At 36.0% G+C, this 17753-nt stretch overlaps 3 protein-coding genes and 1 long non-coding RNA gene across 6 annotated transcripts in view; 2 read left to right on the top strand and 2 right to left on the bottom strand.

The window, feature by feature from the left end:
• LOC105208158 (histone demethylase UTY) overlaps window positions 1-9978 on the bottom strand; it is an 82893-nt gene extending 72915 nt beyond the window's left edge. The window contains exons 1-3 of the mRNA XM_011177941.3: window positions 9734-9978; window positions 9046-9302; window positions 8529-8637 (exon numbers count right to left, since the gene is read on the bottom strand). Of these exons, the coding sequence (XP_011176243.1) occupies window positions 8529-8637; window positions 9046-9302; window positions 9734-9801 (434 nt within the window). The 5' untranslated portion in view covers window positions 9802-9978. The remainder of the gene's footprint in view (window positions 1-8528; window positions 8638-9045; window positions 9303-9733) is intronic.
• Window positions 9979-10226: 248 nt separating this feature from the next.
• Window positions 10227-13211, top strand: LOC105208159 (FUN14 domain-containing protein 1). Of its 2 annotated transcripts, none has more exons than XM_011177942.3 (4): window positions 10227-10405; window positions 11104-11265; window positions 11345-11540; window positions 12157-13211. In XM_011177942.3, exons 2-4 carry the CDS (start codon window positions 11111-11113, stop codon window positions 12340-12342), a joined length of 537 nt encoding a protein of 178 aa, XP_011176244.1. In that variant the 5' UTR covers window positions 10227-10405; window positions 11104-11110; the 3' UTR covers window positions 12343-13211. The 2 variants fall into 2 exon arrangements, with proteins under 2 accessions (XP_011176244.1, XP_025994143.1); XM_026138358.2 differs by lacking the exon at window positions 10227-10405 and adding an exon at window positions 10705-10898.
• On the bottom strand, window positions 10547-17682 carry LOC105208157 (integrator complex subunit 9). 2 transcript variants are annotated; one of them, XM_039456620.1, is made up of 12 exons: window positions 17493-17682; window positions 16983-17180; window positions 16613-16775; window positions 16309-16547; window positions 15836-16082; window positions 15413-15593; window positions 15095-15330; window positions 14570-14781; window positions 14224-14409; window positions 13857-14051; window positions 13592-13712; window positions 10547-10824 (listed from the first exon to the last, which is right to left on the bottom strand). In XM_039456620.1, exons 1-11 carry the CDS (start codon window positions 17499-17501, stop codon window positions 13593-13595), a joined length of 1986 nt encoding a protein of 661 aa, XP_039312554.1. In that variant the 5' UTR covers window positions 17502-17682; the 3' UTR covers window positions 10547-10824; window position 13592. The 2 variants fall into 2 exon arrangements, with proteins under 2 accessions (XP_039312554.1, XP_011176242.1); XM_011177940.2 differs by lacking the exon at window positions 10547-10824 and having other exon boundaries at window positions 13496-13712.
• On the top strand, window positions 13590-14854 carry LOC120359380. Its single transcript, XR_005576153.1, has 2 exons — window positions 13590-13718; window positions 13831-14854. It is a non-coding gene; the product is annotated as an uncharacterized LOC120359380 (long non-coding RNA).
• Window positions 17683-17753: the final 71 nt, after the last annotated feature.

Below are 17753 nucleotides of genomic sequence, written 5' to 3' on the forward strand. Positions count from 1 at the left end.
ATTTCTGCGCAGCGTAGCGTGCGGTTCAGGCTTAACGCGTGAAAATAAAGTTTTCGGACGTGACGCGCGGCCGCTGCATCCCGTTTAACGAGATGCTACAGCGAGAGGGTTGGACCCCCGGTAATGAATTTGCTATTGTGCGTCGCACTAGAGTACTTTTCTTCGGCTCTTTGTCCCCGTCCCCAGCCTCATCCCGAATGAGATGCGTATACGCGCGCGCGCGTATATACGCACGCATATATACGCATGACGTACGTAAATAAAATTGCGCATGTTGCGCTTTGTATTCACCCGCCCTCCATCAGCCGGACGGAAGGGTTGAGAGAGAGAGAGAGAGAGAGAGAGAGAATTGAATGCACGTTCGTAGGCGGTCGCCGATGGCCGACCAGACTTCGTAACGGGATCGTTTGAATTGGTAATTAGTCGCTATCGCCCCCTCTCCCCTCCCTCCCCTATCGATTATTCTCTTCTATTTTTAGCATTCATCGAATGGCACGGAGAAATAATAAACTATTTTCGGACAATTTAAATTTTCTGCAAATTTGATACGACACGCGCGGATCAAACGCGGGAGTGTAAATTAGATTAAATTAATAAATTAAACGAATGTCAAGTGAAGAGCCCTTTCAGTTGGCATTTTCATAAGAAACAGTTACAAGTGCATCTCTGCGAAAATTGTTCAAGTTAGTACCGCATTAGAATGTACATCGTAGCATGTAATTGAGAGAAATATAATATATATATGAAGGAGAAAAAGATCCACATTCTTTTAGCTCATTTCTGACCCTTATATTATTAACTTATTTATTTTATTGTTATTACAATTAACGAGCCATACTTTAAGGGATTTTTTGTTAATTTACGCTGGCGTTATAACACGTCACCAAAAATGTATCATATTCTACTCATCGTTTCAATTCAGATTTTGGTAGACATTATTTCGGCTTCAATGTAGTTTTTTTTTTGTTATTACTATTAATAATATAAGGGCCAAAAATGGGTTGAAATAATATTCCATATTATTATTAATTTATTTAAATTTATTATTCAAGCTTACTTATCGTTTTCTCTTGATAAGAATTTTATTTCTAGTAGGAATCTTTAAAAATTCATTTTTCGATTTATTCAATCGCAAGAAAACAAAGTTGAAATTATTTGAGAATAATTTGAAAGTTATTCTCTCGAGATCTCTCAATTTGGAAAATTGCGAGCTCTCTTCCTGAAAATTTTCAGAGTTCGTTGCGAAGATTGGTTGCGCGCCGAAGTTATTGGACCGAGGAGTTCTAATTAAGTACAGTATGCGCGTAAATCATAAAAAAAAGAGCTCTCACGCTGCACACGTGACGCGACCCTTCTCTACCAAACGGTTTTGTTCCCTCTTACCCTCGAGGGGCTTAAAACCGAGACGCAGCATCCCAAAGGTGATTCACACGCCGCCGCGCGCGTACGCCACGTCGCGCGCGTGTTTCGCATATTCTATTCACGATCTGGCTCCCGGAAACATAACGACACGGCAAAAATATAACAATAGCAGAAACAGATACATAGATACTCGCGACACGTCGCTATCTTCTCCGAGATCGTCACCTTTCCTCAATGAACGTCTCGTTTTCAATGTTCGCACGTGAACTTTCGAGTAATAAATAATACGAATGCCCCAATTGAAACAACAGCTTCCTCTATTACGAGCGAGTTTTTTAATTCATCCATTGATCATGCGCAAATGTAGCTTTCACAGAACAAAGTTACATTTGCACAATGTGATTGATCAATCGATGAATTAAAGACGAATTAAACTCGGCCAATACTAAACATAAAATTTTGCACTAGCGAATTTGGCGGCGCGGGAGACGAATGCGGGCCAAGTTCGGGAGAACAAGCTCCACGGACTCCGGGGCGAATATCCGCGAGGGAACACGGGACGCGCGCGCGGAAAGGGAGACGAGGGGTTGGGGAGGAGAAGAGGATGGGGAAGAGGGGGATTTTAGCCCGGGGCGTACCGTTCGGCTTTTCGGGCTTGCGGGACGGAACGAACGACCGTGTCGGTGCGTCGTCCGCCATGGCTGTGCGCCGCTGGGTCACGCGCGACGCATAGAGATGCGTCGCGGTAGCAGCGGCGAACGTACGAACGATCGATTTTACGCGGCGGCCTCCGCGTTCTCTTCTCTCTTCTCTCTTCTCTCTTCTCTCTTCCCGACGACGCGGTGTGCACGTGTTCGGCGGCCCTGTGCACAGCGCGTACATACACCGCTCGCGACCGCAAACGCGATTCTTATCCCCGCTAAACGCACCGATCCGGGCACTGCACCTCGCGACGAGACGAGACGAGACGAGACGAGACGAGACGAGACAAGACGAGACGAGACGAGAGTCTCGGGCTCCCGAAATCAGGCTTGCCCGTAAATTTCAAAATTATTGTAATATGGATTATTTACGTACTGTTTACGTTATACTTACACGAATCTTCTTCATGCGGACAATACGAAGCAATGAAAATTATTATAAATTGGATAATACAACACAGAAAAAAAGTAATCAAGTTATAAAATTGTTGATGTATCTTTAGATTAATTTTAATATTGATAAAATAAATATATAATATTTTTAAAAAAACGGTAAGAATTTCCTGATAAAATCTGAATTTTTCATGAAAGATCCATTATATTATACATATTAGATGATACGTAATACATAGTTTACATAGCTGATGTTGTATACGTGTAATGATTATATTTTATACGTTGATGCTCAACTCCGCTTGAAACTGCCCGAGCGCTTTTTCCGGTCTTTCCAGTTCTACTAATAACCGTGTTGTACCTAGTATGAGCGTCTGCTTTAAATTTTGATTTTAAGATAATGTTCCAATATCCTGACATGTATAATTTTAAGATATATGTCTTGGTACTCTGATATAGAGTCAAGAATATTCAATTTTGTAAGGATTTACCATATAAAACTCTAGACGTATAATTGACTGAAATATGAAATATGTAAAACGTTATTATTAACATACAAAAATACGAAAAATTTTTAAAACATCTGAACCAGACGATCTAAAATAATTTTTAACATCGTAAATACTAGTCTTAGTAAATACTTATTAATGCACTTTTAATATACACATTTTATAAATTCTTAATGATATATTTATAAAATAAATACAAAGAAATATTATCTTGACAAATGCATGTTTTTTCTAAAAATTAAAAAAATCCATCTATCAACAAATATATAATTTTTATAATATTTAAAATAATCTATTTTATAAATGTCTTAATGTATATATTTAAAGATTAAAATTAAATTTTAATATTACAAATACATTTAAAATTAATAAATTTTATAATACAATAAAAACAATATATAAAAAGGCCAAATAACACGAGCAAAACAATTGGGTACTAAAATAATAATGTCTTTTATCTTTAACAATAAGTAGGCGACGTTTCGACTTCACAGGATCCTCTTCAGTACACATATAAATTGATTTGACGGTTTGATTTATATGCGTGCTGAAGAGGACTCTGTAAAATCGAAACGTCATCCACTTAATGTTAAAGATTAAAGACATTATTATTTTAACACCTAATACTCGTTTTATTTGACATTATTGCATATCATTTATTATATTATTTTCTCAAAATGTATACGAATTGTTATCCTATTAAATTTGTTAATAAAAAGTTAATAAAGTTTTGTGTCCAAGCATAGAGATATTTCAGTCACTGGAAGATTTAATCGCCGTCTGGAAATTAACGCTGGGTAAATCAACTCTCTATAATAATCTGACAAGATACAAGAACTTTTTCCTCTTCATTAGTTTTGCAAGAGCGCGAGCATGAAAGTTCCGAAGTAAAAAAAGTTTCACAAGTGCGCCAGAGCGAAATGTATCTACGGGAAAATAATCTAGCACATTTACACTGATTATAGTAATTTACATATATTCTTGAATAAAATACTAAACTCTTCCGCTTTATGTTCTCATTCAGGTATTCACAATATTCTCCGACCGTGGAATTATTATATTGATATTTCTTGTGTTATTCGTAATCGGAAAAAAATGCATTACTAACGCGGATTTCGAAATCCCTCGATCACGGAAAGAGTGACAAATGCATGCGGAACGGCGTTCGATTCATACCGCCCGCGCGATCTTCCGGATAAATCGCGGGCTATTTTTGACACGTTGGCAATTAGATGTAGTTAAATGGAGCCGACCCAATTTACAAATTCGCGCGGCGTTATTATTTGCGCGGAACGCGAGGAATGCGGCAAGCAAAACAAAAAAAAAAAGAGGGGGACGCAACACGTATCGTCGGACCACGCGTACTTTGCGTAGAAAAAAAAGCAATACATCATATAATGCAAAAAAATCTCAATAACGTAATAAAAAGGATTAAAAAAATTTGTTACGTTATTTTTAAGAATTTGCACGTTATAGAATTTGCATTTACAACAAATTTTATATACATATTTATAACATGCATAGTTCAAAAATTTGTGTTTATTTTAATATACTACTGTGTCCAAAAAGTAAGGTGACATTGCATTTATTTCGAAAATTATTTATTCTTGCAAATCAATTTCGTCCCCTTCAAAGTAATCCCCCCCTGATATAATACACTTATTCCAACGGATTTTCCAATCTTCGAAACAGTTGTAATAATCGATTTCAGGAATGGCCTTTAGCTCCTTCTTCGCAGCGGCTTGAATCTCTTCTATCGACTTGCTTGAGTTTGCTGAATAGCCAGAAGTCGCATGGAGCCAAATCAGGTGAATACGGTGGTTGTGGAACGATATTAGTCGAGTTTTTGGTTAAAAAATCACGAATCACCGTTTCGAGTCGATAGAAGAGATTCAAGCCGCTGCGAAGAAGGAGCTAAAGGCCATTCCTGAAATCGATTATTACAACTGTTTCGAAGATTGGAAAATCCGTTGGAATAAGTGTATTATATCAGGGGGGGATTACTTTGAAGGGGACAAAATTGATTTGCAAGAATAAATAAAGAATTTTCGAAATAAATGCAATGTCACCTTACTTTTTGGACACAGTAGTATACCGAATGTCTCAAAGTTTTGTATTAATTTAACACAAAAAAAACATGTTAAAAAGTAACATAAATATTATGTGAAATATTAACACAAAAAATGTTAACACTTCGATATAATTTGGAAACGTAGTTCCAATTTTATAGTAAAATTATAATTTATAATATTTTTACACCAACATTTTTGTCATTTATCAGAGTATATTTACATGATAAAACTGATTTTTCTGTAGTTTGTTCATTTATGCACAAATTGTAGTGTTTCGACACTAAGAAACGTTGAAGGATAATTTAAAACAAAATATTCAAATAACATCATCATATTATGTTATTTGAATATTTTTAACTGACACTCGGACAAATTATAATACATTTCTAATCACGTCTTTTCACTCGGCTGCACACGGTAGAATTTTTACGTGTCTAAAACTTGCATACGATTTTAACTGCGACTGAATCAATTTATTAATTTTATGGATTTAATTAGCATTTAAATCGTTTTATATTTTGACAGAAGGTGACTTAAAGTATAACTCAAACCGTTTGTTTTTTTAATTAATGTCATAAAAGTTTAAAATCTAGCCTGACTCATAAGCCATATCATTTGTTGTTTTTTTTATCGTTTCGAGCCTTGATTTAACAATCAATTATCTTTCTATTGTTACAAAATTTATATTTTTATACAATAATCATGAATTATTTGTATTATTAGTACATGAAAAATAAAAGAGCATTACGCTGCATGAACAGTAAAGAATAGAATAGAATCACAGCGCGAAGATATTGATAAAAATTCGCTATGATGTTTCTGTCGTGATTTATATTTGTATAATATTTATAAATGTGTGATAGCTAGTGAGGATTTATTGTATTTCCGTTTTATTCCGATTTAACGTCAATCAAGTCTTGGAGCCTCAATTTCAGTTAAATTCAGTGAAATTCGTTCGCCGGAGCATCGATTATAAACAAACATGTGATATACATACGTGGAATGAAGTGGAGTGAGGGAAGGACAGGGAGGGTGCTCTGTTTCCATGATGTATTCTCTCTCGCGGATTCCGAGTCGCGGATATTTCGTGCGCGATAAGATCGTGGCTTTTGGGCGGAATTCGCTTGCGAATTTCGCCGCCGGTGTTTGTTTACACGTTACGGAGTCCTGGTACTCCTGCCGCCACCACCGCCGTCATGGCTGGAGTTACGTGTATACGACGCTCCTGAAATTCTATTTCGGTTCCACGAGAGACGTGCATATTTGGCCTATTATCACCCTCCGCGACCCGCTTCCCACCCTCCAATCAGCAGCGGCGGCGCCATGACCGCACTGCCGTTCGGCACGTAGGCACATCGTCGACTCGTACGCGCGCTACGTGAGACATCTGTCGGTCGCCCGACGCACCAATCGCGTTATCATAAGAGAGTAATTATCCGTACGTAATGCGGCACGAGAGATTAGTCAGAGGCAAGGCTGTATCGTAAATTTCAAAATTACGTCTATATGGATTATTTACCTACTGTTTACGGCACGTTTACACGTGACTAAAGAATCTGTTTGAAGAATTCAGGGGCAGAATAAATTTGAATAAATTTAAATAAATAATATTCAAATATAACATTATTCTCATATTACTCCATTGGCTACTTCGTTTACGTGACATAAATTTATATATCGAAATACTTCTTATGCAATAATATAAAATATTATTTTAAAATAATTATACAATTGTAGTAACAAAATAATTTTGTTACAAGAATCTGATAATACATGAGAATTTTTCGCCGCTCATTCGAAATTCATCATATTCATTTGCGATATTAATTACATTGGAATTAAAAATATAGAGAATATTATTTGTTTACGATAATTATAGTTAAGAATTTATTATTAAGATAATGAACACGTTCTCCCCAAAAATTAATAAAATTTTGACTGTAAAATAAAACACAATAAAATATAAAAGTAAAGTATAAAATAAATAAATTTTGTTGATTTCACGCATCATCGAGTATGGATTATTGAAATCTACACATAAAATATAAATAATCTACATTACATGCATACCATATAAATTATGTTTTACGTATCATCTAAATGAACAATAATCTATTATAAAAGATTTTATCAAAAATAGTGAAAATTACAGCCAACTTTACTTTTGTTTTATAAATATTAACTCTGACTCCCCACATCTATTTTTGATTATTTTCCTCCCCACCTATGGATTTGTGGAACCCTGTAACTTTTATACACTATATCTCTATAAACAGAAAGCATATCTTTTAGCTCGTAATATGAAATTAATACCTTAGAATCTGATGAAAACGATAAACAAGACCCAAATCAAAAATATTTTATATCAGTAATTAATTACAATTCAAGTAATTATAATTTTCTTAAAAGTCTTACAATTAATTTTCTTAAATATTAGAAAGGATTTACAGTATTATTAAAAATATTACATTTAAATTAATATGTAATATAAATCTGGAAAAATTTGATTCAAATTTATATACACGTAATTTGGATTATTTATATTAAATGCATACTTAAGGGTAATCCAGATACGGAATGCACGCGACTTACCGACCCTATGTATCTTATCGACGCTTGGAAGGGTAGCTTGCTTGTTATCGGCGAGCAACCGTGTCACGTGTGCGATACGAAATTAAAAAATAAATAGAGGATGCACGGGGAGAGAGAGAGAGAATGCACGGGAACGATGAACCCTGCGTGTGTGTACGTCGTGCAAGGGCCGACGCCCCCTTTTCAAGGCGAGCAACTCTTGCGAGATTGCGGAATTTTTTCCGTCGGCGCCATGTTTGCCGTTCGTTGGTCCGGCCCTTCGCCCTTACAGCTTTCCTAGGACCTAGCCAACTGACTTAACTACAGGACTGACTTTACGACTAGAATTACGCGCGAAAAATAAAAGCAAGCGTTTTGTACACTCGCAGCTCATATCGATATTTGTTGTAGCTACCACTTTATGTTTTTTAAATGAAATAAGAATACAGAACTACTTATCAATTTTAATTTTAATGAAAAACACCAATGAATACAAAACTTTTTGTTAGAAATATTTGAGGGACATTAATGAGGAATATTTTCCGAGAAAAAAATTTTCTTACAAAATTTTTGAAAAATAAATAAGCAAAATCATATTTGTCAAAGGCAGAGATTTAATATCCTTATATATATTTCATAATGAAATTTTATTTAAAAAATATAAAATTTGATAGAATGGATGTCAATTTAATAAAATTGGTTCTATTAATTAATAAAGATTATTTAAGTTTATTATTTTCCTAAAATTCATTTATTTCAATTAAATCACAATTAACTTTATATTACCTTATTTAATTCATATTTTTTAAATTAGAATCACGAGGTACACTCATGCATTGAATATTACATGACTTTGCACAGAATTCACCGTTCCTTTCACAGGGCACATATGATTAAAAAAAATTTATATTCACACTCACCATTGGAAGGCATTGAAGTGGAAGTAAACGAGGCCCAGCCCATATAAAAATGAAGCATCCTTCCAGTAGTCGCCTTTTAATGAGTAGAATTTCTGATATGCTGACATCGCTGTAAAAAAAAATTCATTAGCACTAGTTTACTCCGTTAATAAAAAAAAAAAGGTCCCATTCAAGGAGATATTTTTAACCAGTACAGAAAATATACAGAAATCAATAGAATTCGATTCAAAGCATTTGGAAATTTTTCAATCACCATTTGTTTTAACAGCTGACTGAAATGTCAACAGTCTCGAGTTTGATACTGCTGATATAAATTCCCTAATGTCTCATTATTTGACTTATGCAAACAAAAGTTCATTTAGAGAATAATTAAAAAAGGACTCATATAAAAGTGCTGTCAATTATAAAATAAAAGTCAAACCAAATGATCGATTCAATTAGTCTTTGAATTTTGAAGGTACAAAATATCAGATCATTTTACAGGGTGAAAGCAACACAGGAAGGAAGCGATATATACCTTTACTATAATCTTCCAAGAGTAAATGAAAATGTCCCAGTTTACAGTAGGTCTTGGGATCGATGCTTATTCCCTTATCCTCATCCTCGCTCTCCTTGGGGTCATCCGGGCATGCTTTTGTACTATCGGCTTTCCTGCGCTGCTTCTCCGCCTGGGCCTGAACCAGCATGCGCTCCAGGTACTTGATGGCACGCACCACCAGAGCTTTCTTCTTCGCCTGCTCCGGAGAGTTCAGCTTAAGGAAGCCAAACTGCCGGCTGTGCGTACACACAAGAAAAGAAAAGTATCTTTCGTTACGCATTGTTGAACCTGTAACATAACGCGCGCGTCCCGCCCGGCCGGAAGATTCCGACGTTCGTGTCGCGTAACGCTCGCCGCTCGTTACTCCATCAACGTTGCCGTTGCCGGCGAGTACGAGACATATGTACGCGATAATCAACGCCGCGAGTCGCGGCTTTTGGGCTGAGGCGCGCATCATTATCGCGAGAGATCTCGCGGCATACCCGCCGCCGAATGTGGTACAGTCGGAAGCGTGAAAACGGTGTCAGTGGGTTGCGCACGAGCGCGCTGTCAAACGCGCGTTTTCTAGGTTATACCGTAAAGCAGCGATTGCTCGCCCCCGACAGAAAGGACGCCGGTGACGTCCGTTTCGATCACGGACGGCTCAAGGCCGAGTGGAGTTAATCACCTGTCCAGCTCCGACAGCGTCTGCAACTCCTGCGGCGTGAAGTTGATGTCGTCGGTGTCCTGTGCCATTTTACACACGCTCTCTCGGTCCCGGTGAGGAAGATCCGCGCGCGTCTCACACCCGCGGCCCGCGAGAAACGGAAATCACGGACGACGACGACGACGACGACCACGGCGACGACAACTCCGAAACCTGCGTCGACGAGGAGGTCGCGCGCGCGCGCGCGATCATACGCGACATACGCGATTCAGTTCCGCGGCGCCGTCACCTCATCGCGACGAGGCAAGTTATCGGCGAGAGATAGCGGCGAACAGCGACAGTAGCGACACTACCGGACAACAGCCTACAACGGCCGCGAGCCGCGCACGAATCTGATATGAGTGACGCAGTCAGCGCGCCGGCGCGGCCGACGAGTGTCGAATGATGCCGAACGCGACCGAAGCTCCATAGTCTCTAAAAAAAGGGGGGACAAAAGAGCGGAGCAGAGAGGTGCAGAAGGTGCACTTGGGTGCACTGAGGTGTACGTGAAACGAACAAACCTGTCTCGGGAGCCGTCTGGCTCCCTCCAAATTATCGTATCGGCGTTTACATTCAATTTACGTTTGATCCAGCAGACCGTTTGGCAACGATCGTCGCGTCGGCGTCACTGTCTCAGGAAAAAAATCTTCCCGAGTAAGTCTCGTATGTCATTAGAATGTCACGCATCTGAGCGTTTCGTGTTTCCGCGAGGACGATTCCTCGTACTTATTATCCAAAAACACGCTCAATAATCATGCCAAAAAGAGATGCCTTTCGCTCGGGAATGAGGAAACTCTTCAAACGTAGAGTCCTTCGTTTCATCGCAGTTTTCTCCCTCTCCGGAATTCACCGAGTGTTGCAATCGATTGGAAATTTCCGGCTTTTCGTTGATATTTTTTAAGACGATTTTCCTCTTCCTTCGATTTTCCGGAAATAATCGCCACGGCTTCGCCCAAAGCTCGTCATCGATATATTTACATTTTCATTACGTCGCACAAATTCGCAGCGAGTGACGACAACAACAAAACTGCCAGTTCGTCTTCTCCCTTTGTCACGCGATCACTGAAACATTGCTGATCGAACGACTATTATTAATTAATGGAATAAAAAGTCGAGGATTTGTCGTTTTCGCAATTTTGCTTCACAGGTTTAAAAACAAATCATTTTCAAATTTTTAGGTCTTAGAAATTCTACAGTAATACTTATCTTCATCGCATGTGCATGTATGATACTTTTTAAGCATGAAATGTATGAAATAAGAGCTTTAAAATCACAGAATAATGTAACATGAATCTTGCGGTCTTTAATATACATGAATTTTTCATTATGATGATGCCACTCCTTTCTTCCAGCACCAAGATGCCTACAGCCAAGAAAAGTAAAGAAGATGCAAACAAAGAAGCCTATAGTATAGATACTTCACAGAAAGCCAAGTCCTTCTTAGAGAAAGTCATGGGTGATGTGAGTAAATCATCGGCGACCAAACAGATTATCATTGGCAGTACATCAGGATGGTACATATTTTTGCAAAAGTGTCATAATTATTCAACACTTATCAACATGCTTTCATACTAACTGTGATTTGTAACTCAGGGTAACTGGATTTGTCACTATGAAGATTGGAAAGGTAGCAGCCTGTGCGGTTGGTGGTGGAATCATCATGCTGCAAATTGCTGCACATCAAGGTTACATAAATATCAATTGGGACAAGATCATGACAAAAGCTGAAAAAATATCAGACAAGGTGGAGGAAAAGATTACCGGCGAAGGGCCACATTTTATGGACAAGGTGAGACAAACGTCAGGACACTGTGGAAGATTTTCTCTGGATTCGAATTAAAGAATTTAAAAAGCTTCCTAAAAAACGATATAATAGGCAATATATAGATTATTATCTTCAATTGAGGTCATTTCAAATCACTAATTTTGTCTTCAATGTTCATATATATGGAAAATTGTTTTGTTCAATAGTTACAAATATATGTTTTTGTTGTTTACAGGTAGGGAAACTGTGGAAGAACAACTCATTTATTGCCACAAGTTTTCTTGGTGGTTTCATTATCGGTCTATCTTGGTGAAGTAAAGAACAATAACTTTGAAGTTTTGTGCGAAAATATAAACAAACGATTAGTATGTTGACATCATTTATATTACCATTGCGTGTACAAATACCTCTATTGAATGCAATGCTATATAATATCAATATTAAAATTTAATATCGATATTAACCAATTGAAACTGGTATCAATATTAATAAGGCTTATAACAGCAATATTATTATAATTTTTGTATATAGTCTTCCCAATAAAAATATGTAATGAAATTAATTGTGGTGTGCAAGGATTTTACCAATTCCACTCCGACATAATGCCGAGTTACTGATGAATGTTATCGCTATATTCCAGGTTGAGAGATGCGTTGATAAAAAGCTGGATAAAGCTGAGCGATTGGTAAAACAAGGAAAGACTCGCGTACGACGCTGGTACCACGTGTTGACCGGCAACGAGGAAACCTTCCAGACAACGGAATTCCATTTCTTTCTAGTCTCCTTTGTGGCGGGAGTCGCGCTCGGTGTCGCTACTGCTAACTAGGTAATAAGTTGCTGCACTCTGAACGCAACCAAGAGAAAGATCGACATCTACGTCGCATCGAAGGACAGTTGTTCCACTACTATTGACGCACACGACAAGGTCGTCGACGAGTATAATAACACAATTATGGACGAGGTAAGAAACAAGATCAACGTGCTGAAGAAATGGGTGGCACGAACTACGCTTAATAATCCTAGATAAATAGCTTTATTTTTTAGTTTGTCATTGATGTTAGCGATGAATAAAACTTATTCACGTCCTTCAGAACTGCTTACAACATAATTTTCCTTTTTTGTAATTATAAAATTTTCAATTTTGTAATTTTTTTCAAGATTAATATGTAGAATAAATTTTACTCATCGTTATCATCTCTAGAATTGATACATCAAACAAATGAAAGTCTTTTATGTTTTTTTGATGTATATAATTTAAAAAATGAATTTATATACTAGTCAGATTTATTGAAATCTTATAGACATATTGCTTTGATATGTTGTTTACTTTATATATTATACCCTTTACACAATTTATGTGCGGTTTGAAATATTTCTTACGAAAAGAAATTTTAGAAACTCTGCAATTTTGCTGTCACCATTTGCATGGAACATGTGCAAACCAAAAATGTATAACGTGTGCATATGATATAAAGATTTCTTGTTCGTTCAGAATGCAGCAAGAAATTAGTCATTTTAGGTAAACGTTAGTATAATATATTGTATACTACTGATTAATATTTTACGTAAAAGATTGTGATTCCAATTTTTTTTCTTATTATATACTTAATTTACTAATCACAGTATATTTCCATCGCATTGTTTATACTTATACAAACGTTTACATGTATTATCTACAATAAATATTATTTAAGATATTTACTGAAAATTCAATAATTTTCGATCATTTGTCAGTAATAATTTAACAATGACAGAAACTAAAATTTAACTAAATATATACATGAAGATATTATGTTATTTCCAAACATATGTTAAGGCAATGTTTGTCAAAAGTATTGTCTTTAAGTACTTAAAGATACTGCCTCTTATTTAGCAGAATTAGATGATAAAAAAGTTTTTTCTATTATAATCAATTTAGAAATTATTGCCAAGTTAATGTCATAGGATAAAAGTGAATGAACAAATAAATATACTTACGCTTTGAAACAATAAATTATGTGTATATTATGTGTACATAGTACAGCAGTATAAAACATTGTCTCAGAAAATGTCAATACTATAAATGTATATCGTACCTCAAAATCTTTTCAGACACTGCATTATTATACTCCTAAGACGTTTGCGAATCTTTTGATCGCCATTGCAGAAGATGTGTGTAGAATTATCTCCGATCTGAATCAAAGTATCTTCGTCTTGCTGCAAGTAAATATATATGAATATATAATTTTAAGCAAAGAATTCTTAACAATTCTTGTATGAATTGTGCTTATATAATTATCGAAAAAGTTATTTTTTACGTTTATATATTGAAAAGATCATCACTGAGGTGTCAAATCGTACCAAATGAATACTCGTAGAGGTAGGACTATGCTGTAACTTGGCTCCATGAAAACCTTCCTGATTGAGCTTCTGCAGCAATTCTTGTGGGTCCAGATTCCCATACTCGTGCTTTCGCTCCTTCAGCACTTCCTCCACAATGGGCGCAGGTGAACCCAACGACATTTTCCTTTTTCCGCTCGGTCTGTCCTCTACACTCTATGATGAAATTTTACATATTTAGAAGCGAAATTATATATAAACAAACATATTACGTTTTTTGCCTCTGATAAACCATTTTTCATTCGGTAAAGATATCTTTTATAAAAGAGCATGCCGCGATATTTATCTTGACCATAAAATATTTATCTTTATACATAATAGTAATTACTTTTATGGTATATACGTTGTCCTTGACCTCAAGCTCGCCGGTAACAGACGCGAGACTCAAGCCAGGTCGTACTTCACTCGGTACAATACTGCTAGCTAATTCCGGTTCGATAAACACGCGGCCCTTCTTCCGCTTTAATGGCAATTTTATCACCTCTCCGCGTTTGAACGTAATCAAGGGTTTATCCTTGAACAAAGAGATTATGCAAGTTATTTTAGAGGACACTCTCTTTTTATATTTATATATTTTATAAATATAGCGAATAGAGAATATACAAAATAAAGATTGCGAACATAAATTGTAAAATTGAGGTACTTATTATGTTGAGTAAAAAATGAATACTAACTCCGATGGGTTCGATAACAAGATCTGTTCTGTGCTGTGCCATTGCAGGGGGCTGCGTGTAAACCTCCGGAATAACGAGATGTTCTGGCTTCAAGTCTCGTATGAGTTTATTAGCCTGAGTAAAATTCAGAGAGGTATCGATGGGACAATGCACTGCTTTCATAGCCAATGGTTGAAAGGGGGCCAAGGCGTCTATGTACGGAAAATCGGGCTCTGTAAAACCAAATACAATGGAAAATTATATATGTTACAAACAAAATATTAATAAAATTATAATAAAAATAAATATATGCAATCATGATAAAATATATAATTATACAAAAGATATTCAGAAAATAATGCAACGAAACTTGTATAACAATCTGTTGAAATAGTAGAAAAAAACGTTTAAAACTATCCTGTTTTATAATAATATACTTCTTTATCTAATTAATATTTGTCCTATTTCTGAGATTATTCTTATGCATAGAATTGCAAACGCAAAATTATTGCATTACTTTCTGATACTTTCTGAACAGAATTATACCAGTAAAAATCACAGTATGCAGGGGATTGTTGCCCCATAATTGCACAAAATGTACAGCATCACCGAATCGAAGACTGGGATGGCCGCAGAAGACTACGCAAGGCTGTCGATAATCGTTGCTGAATCCTTCAGCGTACGTAGAGGTATAGTGCTTTAATCGGGCGTTCTTCACGAGAAAAGCATGTGGAAACGGTTCCTCTGGAAGATAAACTTTGTTTTGTTTACCTGTTGACAGCCTAGAAGTAAAGGACGATAGTAAACGGAATAAAAAAAGAAAATAAAATGTAAAATTTCTAAAAATTACTTTATCAATCATACCATTCGGCAAGGATATTCGAATAAGCTAAGGACGATTCCGCCACTGGCGAGATGAAGAAAAGAGGCACTTGCGTGAAGCCCGATTTGTCCAGATGAGTGCTCAGACACTCAAATAAATCGTACACGACGCCAGAGGGATAGCAAGGTATTAAAACGCATCCACCAGCTCTAAGAGTCACAGCTGCAATATTTTTATAAATGAAAAAACATTACCTAAAGTGTATTTTCGTTCAGAAAATAACCTGCGATAAAAATCCAATGAATCATGATACACCCAACAAAGAAAACTATTTTTGAGTCAGAAAAAATCTTGCAAAATAAAACTTTATTTTTTGTATAAAATTTCTAAGAAAAGTCATTTTCTCTCTGCTGAATGTACCGCAATTTAGCGCAAATTTATCGCAGATGTGAGATTACACTTACCAACAGTCATACATAACTCCCCAAGCATTGTGTCTGGATTAGCAGTTGGAGTTTGTGTCAAGCCCGTCAAAATCAACAGATTGGCATGTTTCAATGTAGCTTGATCCATAGGTTTTGGATGAGTAGTTAACGTGGATGAACCACTGACAAATGCAACTTTTTCATGGTCGCTAGATATTAACCAATTACTACTACCTAAACAAAAGCCGGAACTAATTGGTGTGACTGTTAAAGCGCCGTATATATCCTGCAAATAAATAAAACGTAATTATTGAGTAGTTTTATTTGTGAAATAGCAAAAAAAAATAAAAGATGACTTCAAATTTGTCTCGAATTTAGAACATTACTGAATATTTCCAGTAGCATGTATTTGTTTACTAGAAAATTATCTATTAACATAATTCCGATATTTCACATTAATATTTTTAAATCAAAAAATTATATTAATGTATTTCTTATTTTTGGTAACTTACTAGCTTTTGATCGTATCCAACCGTTTGGATATTAGATAATGCTGAGTTCACGGCCGCCATGGAGTAAATATGCTTCCAGGATTTCGGTCTAATTTCCGCTAACGGGGACGGCAACATATGCAACATGTCTTTCCAATATTTGGCCATCGTTGCCTTTGGAGTCCGTTCGATGAACTCCACCAGTTCCTCCATGAAAAACCGTCCGATTTGCAACGTTGGTTCGGTGGCATATATTATACCTATAAATCATTGTATTTTCAAAATTATAATTACATTTATATCATTCTGAAGATACTCGTCATACCTTTAAAACCTGTGCCTTCTGTTATGAACGGTAATGCGAGCATGCACGTGTAATTAGATATTAAAATGGCATCGATTTCTGAGAAATCGATTATTTTCTCCAGAGGAGGAGTGAACTCTGGCACTGAATCCACAAAGACTCTACCGCAACATTCCTTCAGCTCCTTGAAATATATTTGCACATACAATTACAGTTTACAATAATTTAAAGATTAATACCAGAAAGGATTTATAAGTATTTATTCTTAAATTATTTATTATTATACTGATAGGACGACTAATGCAATAAATTTGATTCGATTCAAACTATTTGCATACCTTTACTTTGGTACTATTATTACTGCTACTCTACTGAAATATATTTTACTTACCCCCTCAATTTGCCAATCTTGCTGATTTTCACTGCGTGGTAGCCACGTTGGCAAGGAATTAAATTTGCTACTAGGAACCATAGGTAGTGGCATGAAATGCAAAATGGAGTGCATACTCAAGCCACAGTCCAACATCAGTGTGGTTCCTTTGAAAGTTAGTACCAAACATGGTTTTGTCGGTTCACTGGACAAACAATACTGAAAAAATGTAAACTCAATTAACTTTTGTAAACAACATATCAACTTAAATAATTAAATGCTATTATTTGTAGTAGTTCATACTAAAAATATGAAACCATAAATTTATTAATATAGATGATACAGCAACTTTTAAATATTGAACATTGAAATACATTGTTGTTCGTCTAACATCTAAATTTCTTTATCAAATAATTTCTCCTCACAAGATTCTTATTTAAAAATTAATTTATCACATATTGATAAACTAATAAATAAAAAGCAACTACAAATTCATCTATGATGACTTTTAACTAAAGCAATTATAATTACCAGCCTCATCTTGACCACTTTTTTTTACAAGCTCTACATGAGATTATTCGTCTCGCCTAATTTCTTTTTTTACAGCAAAAGCCAAGTTACAGATCTCAAATAAATAGATGAGTCTCGAATTTGAGCTCTCTTCAGTTAATTTTGGTCAATTTCTCTCTTTTCCTTCTTTTTCCCCGTTTTCTTATTTCCTCAATTCAACTTTGATTCGCCCCGGTCCCGAGACGAAACCACGTGGACCGGTGGATTATTTTTGCTTTCGGC

Source organism: Solenopsis invicta, chromosome 13, assembly GCF_016802725.1.
Source record: "Solenopsis invicta isolate M01_SB chromosome 13, UNIL_Sinv_3.0, whole genome shotgun sequence".
In the NCBI taxonomy this organism is placed as follows: domain Eukaryota; kingdom Metazoa; phylum Arthropoda; class Insecta; order Hymenoptera; family Formicidae; genus Solenopsis; species Solenopsis invicta.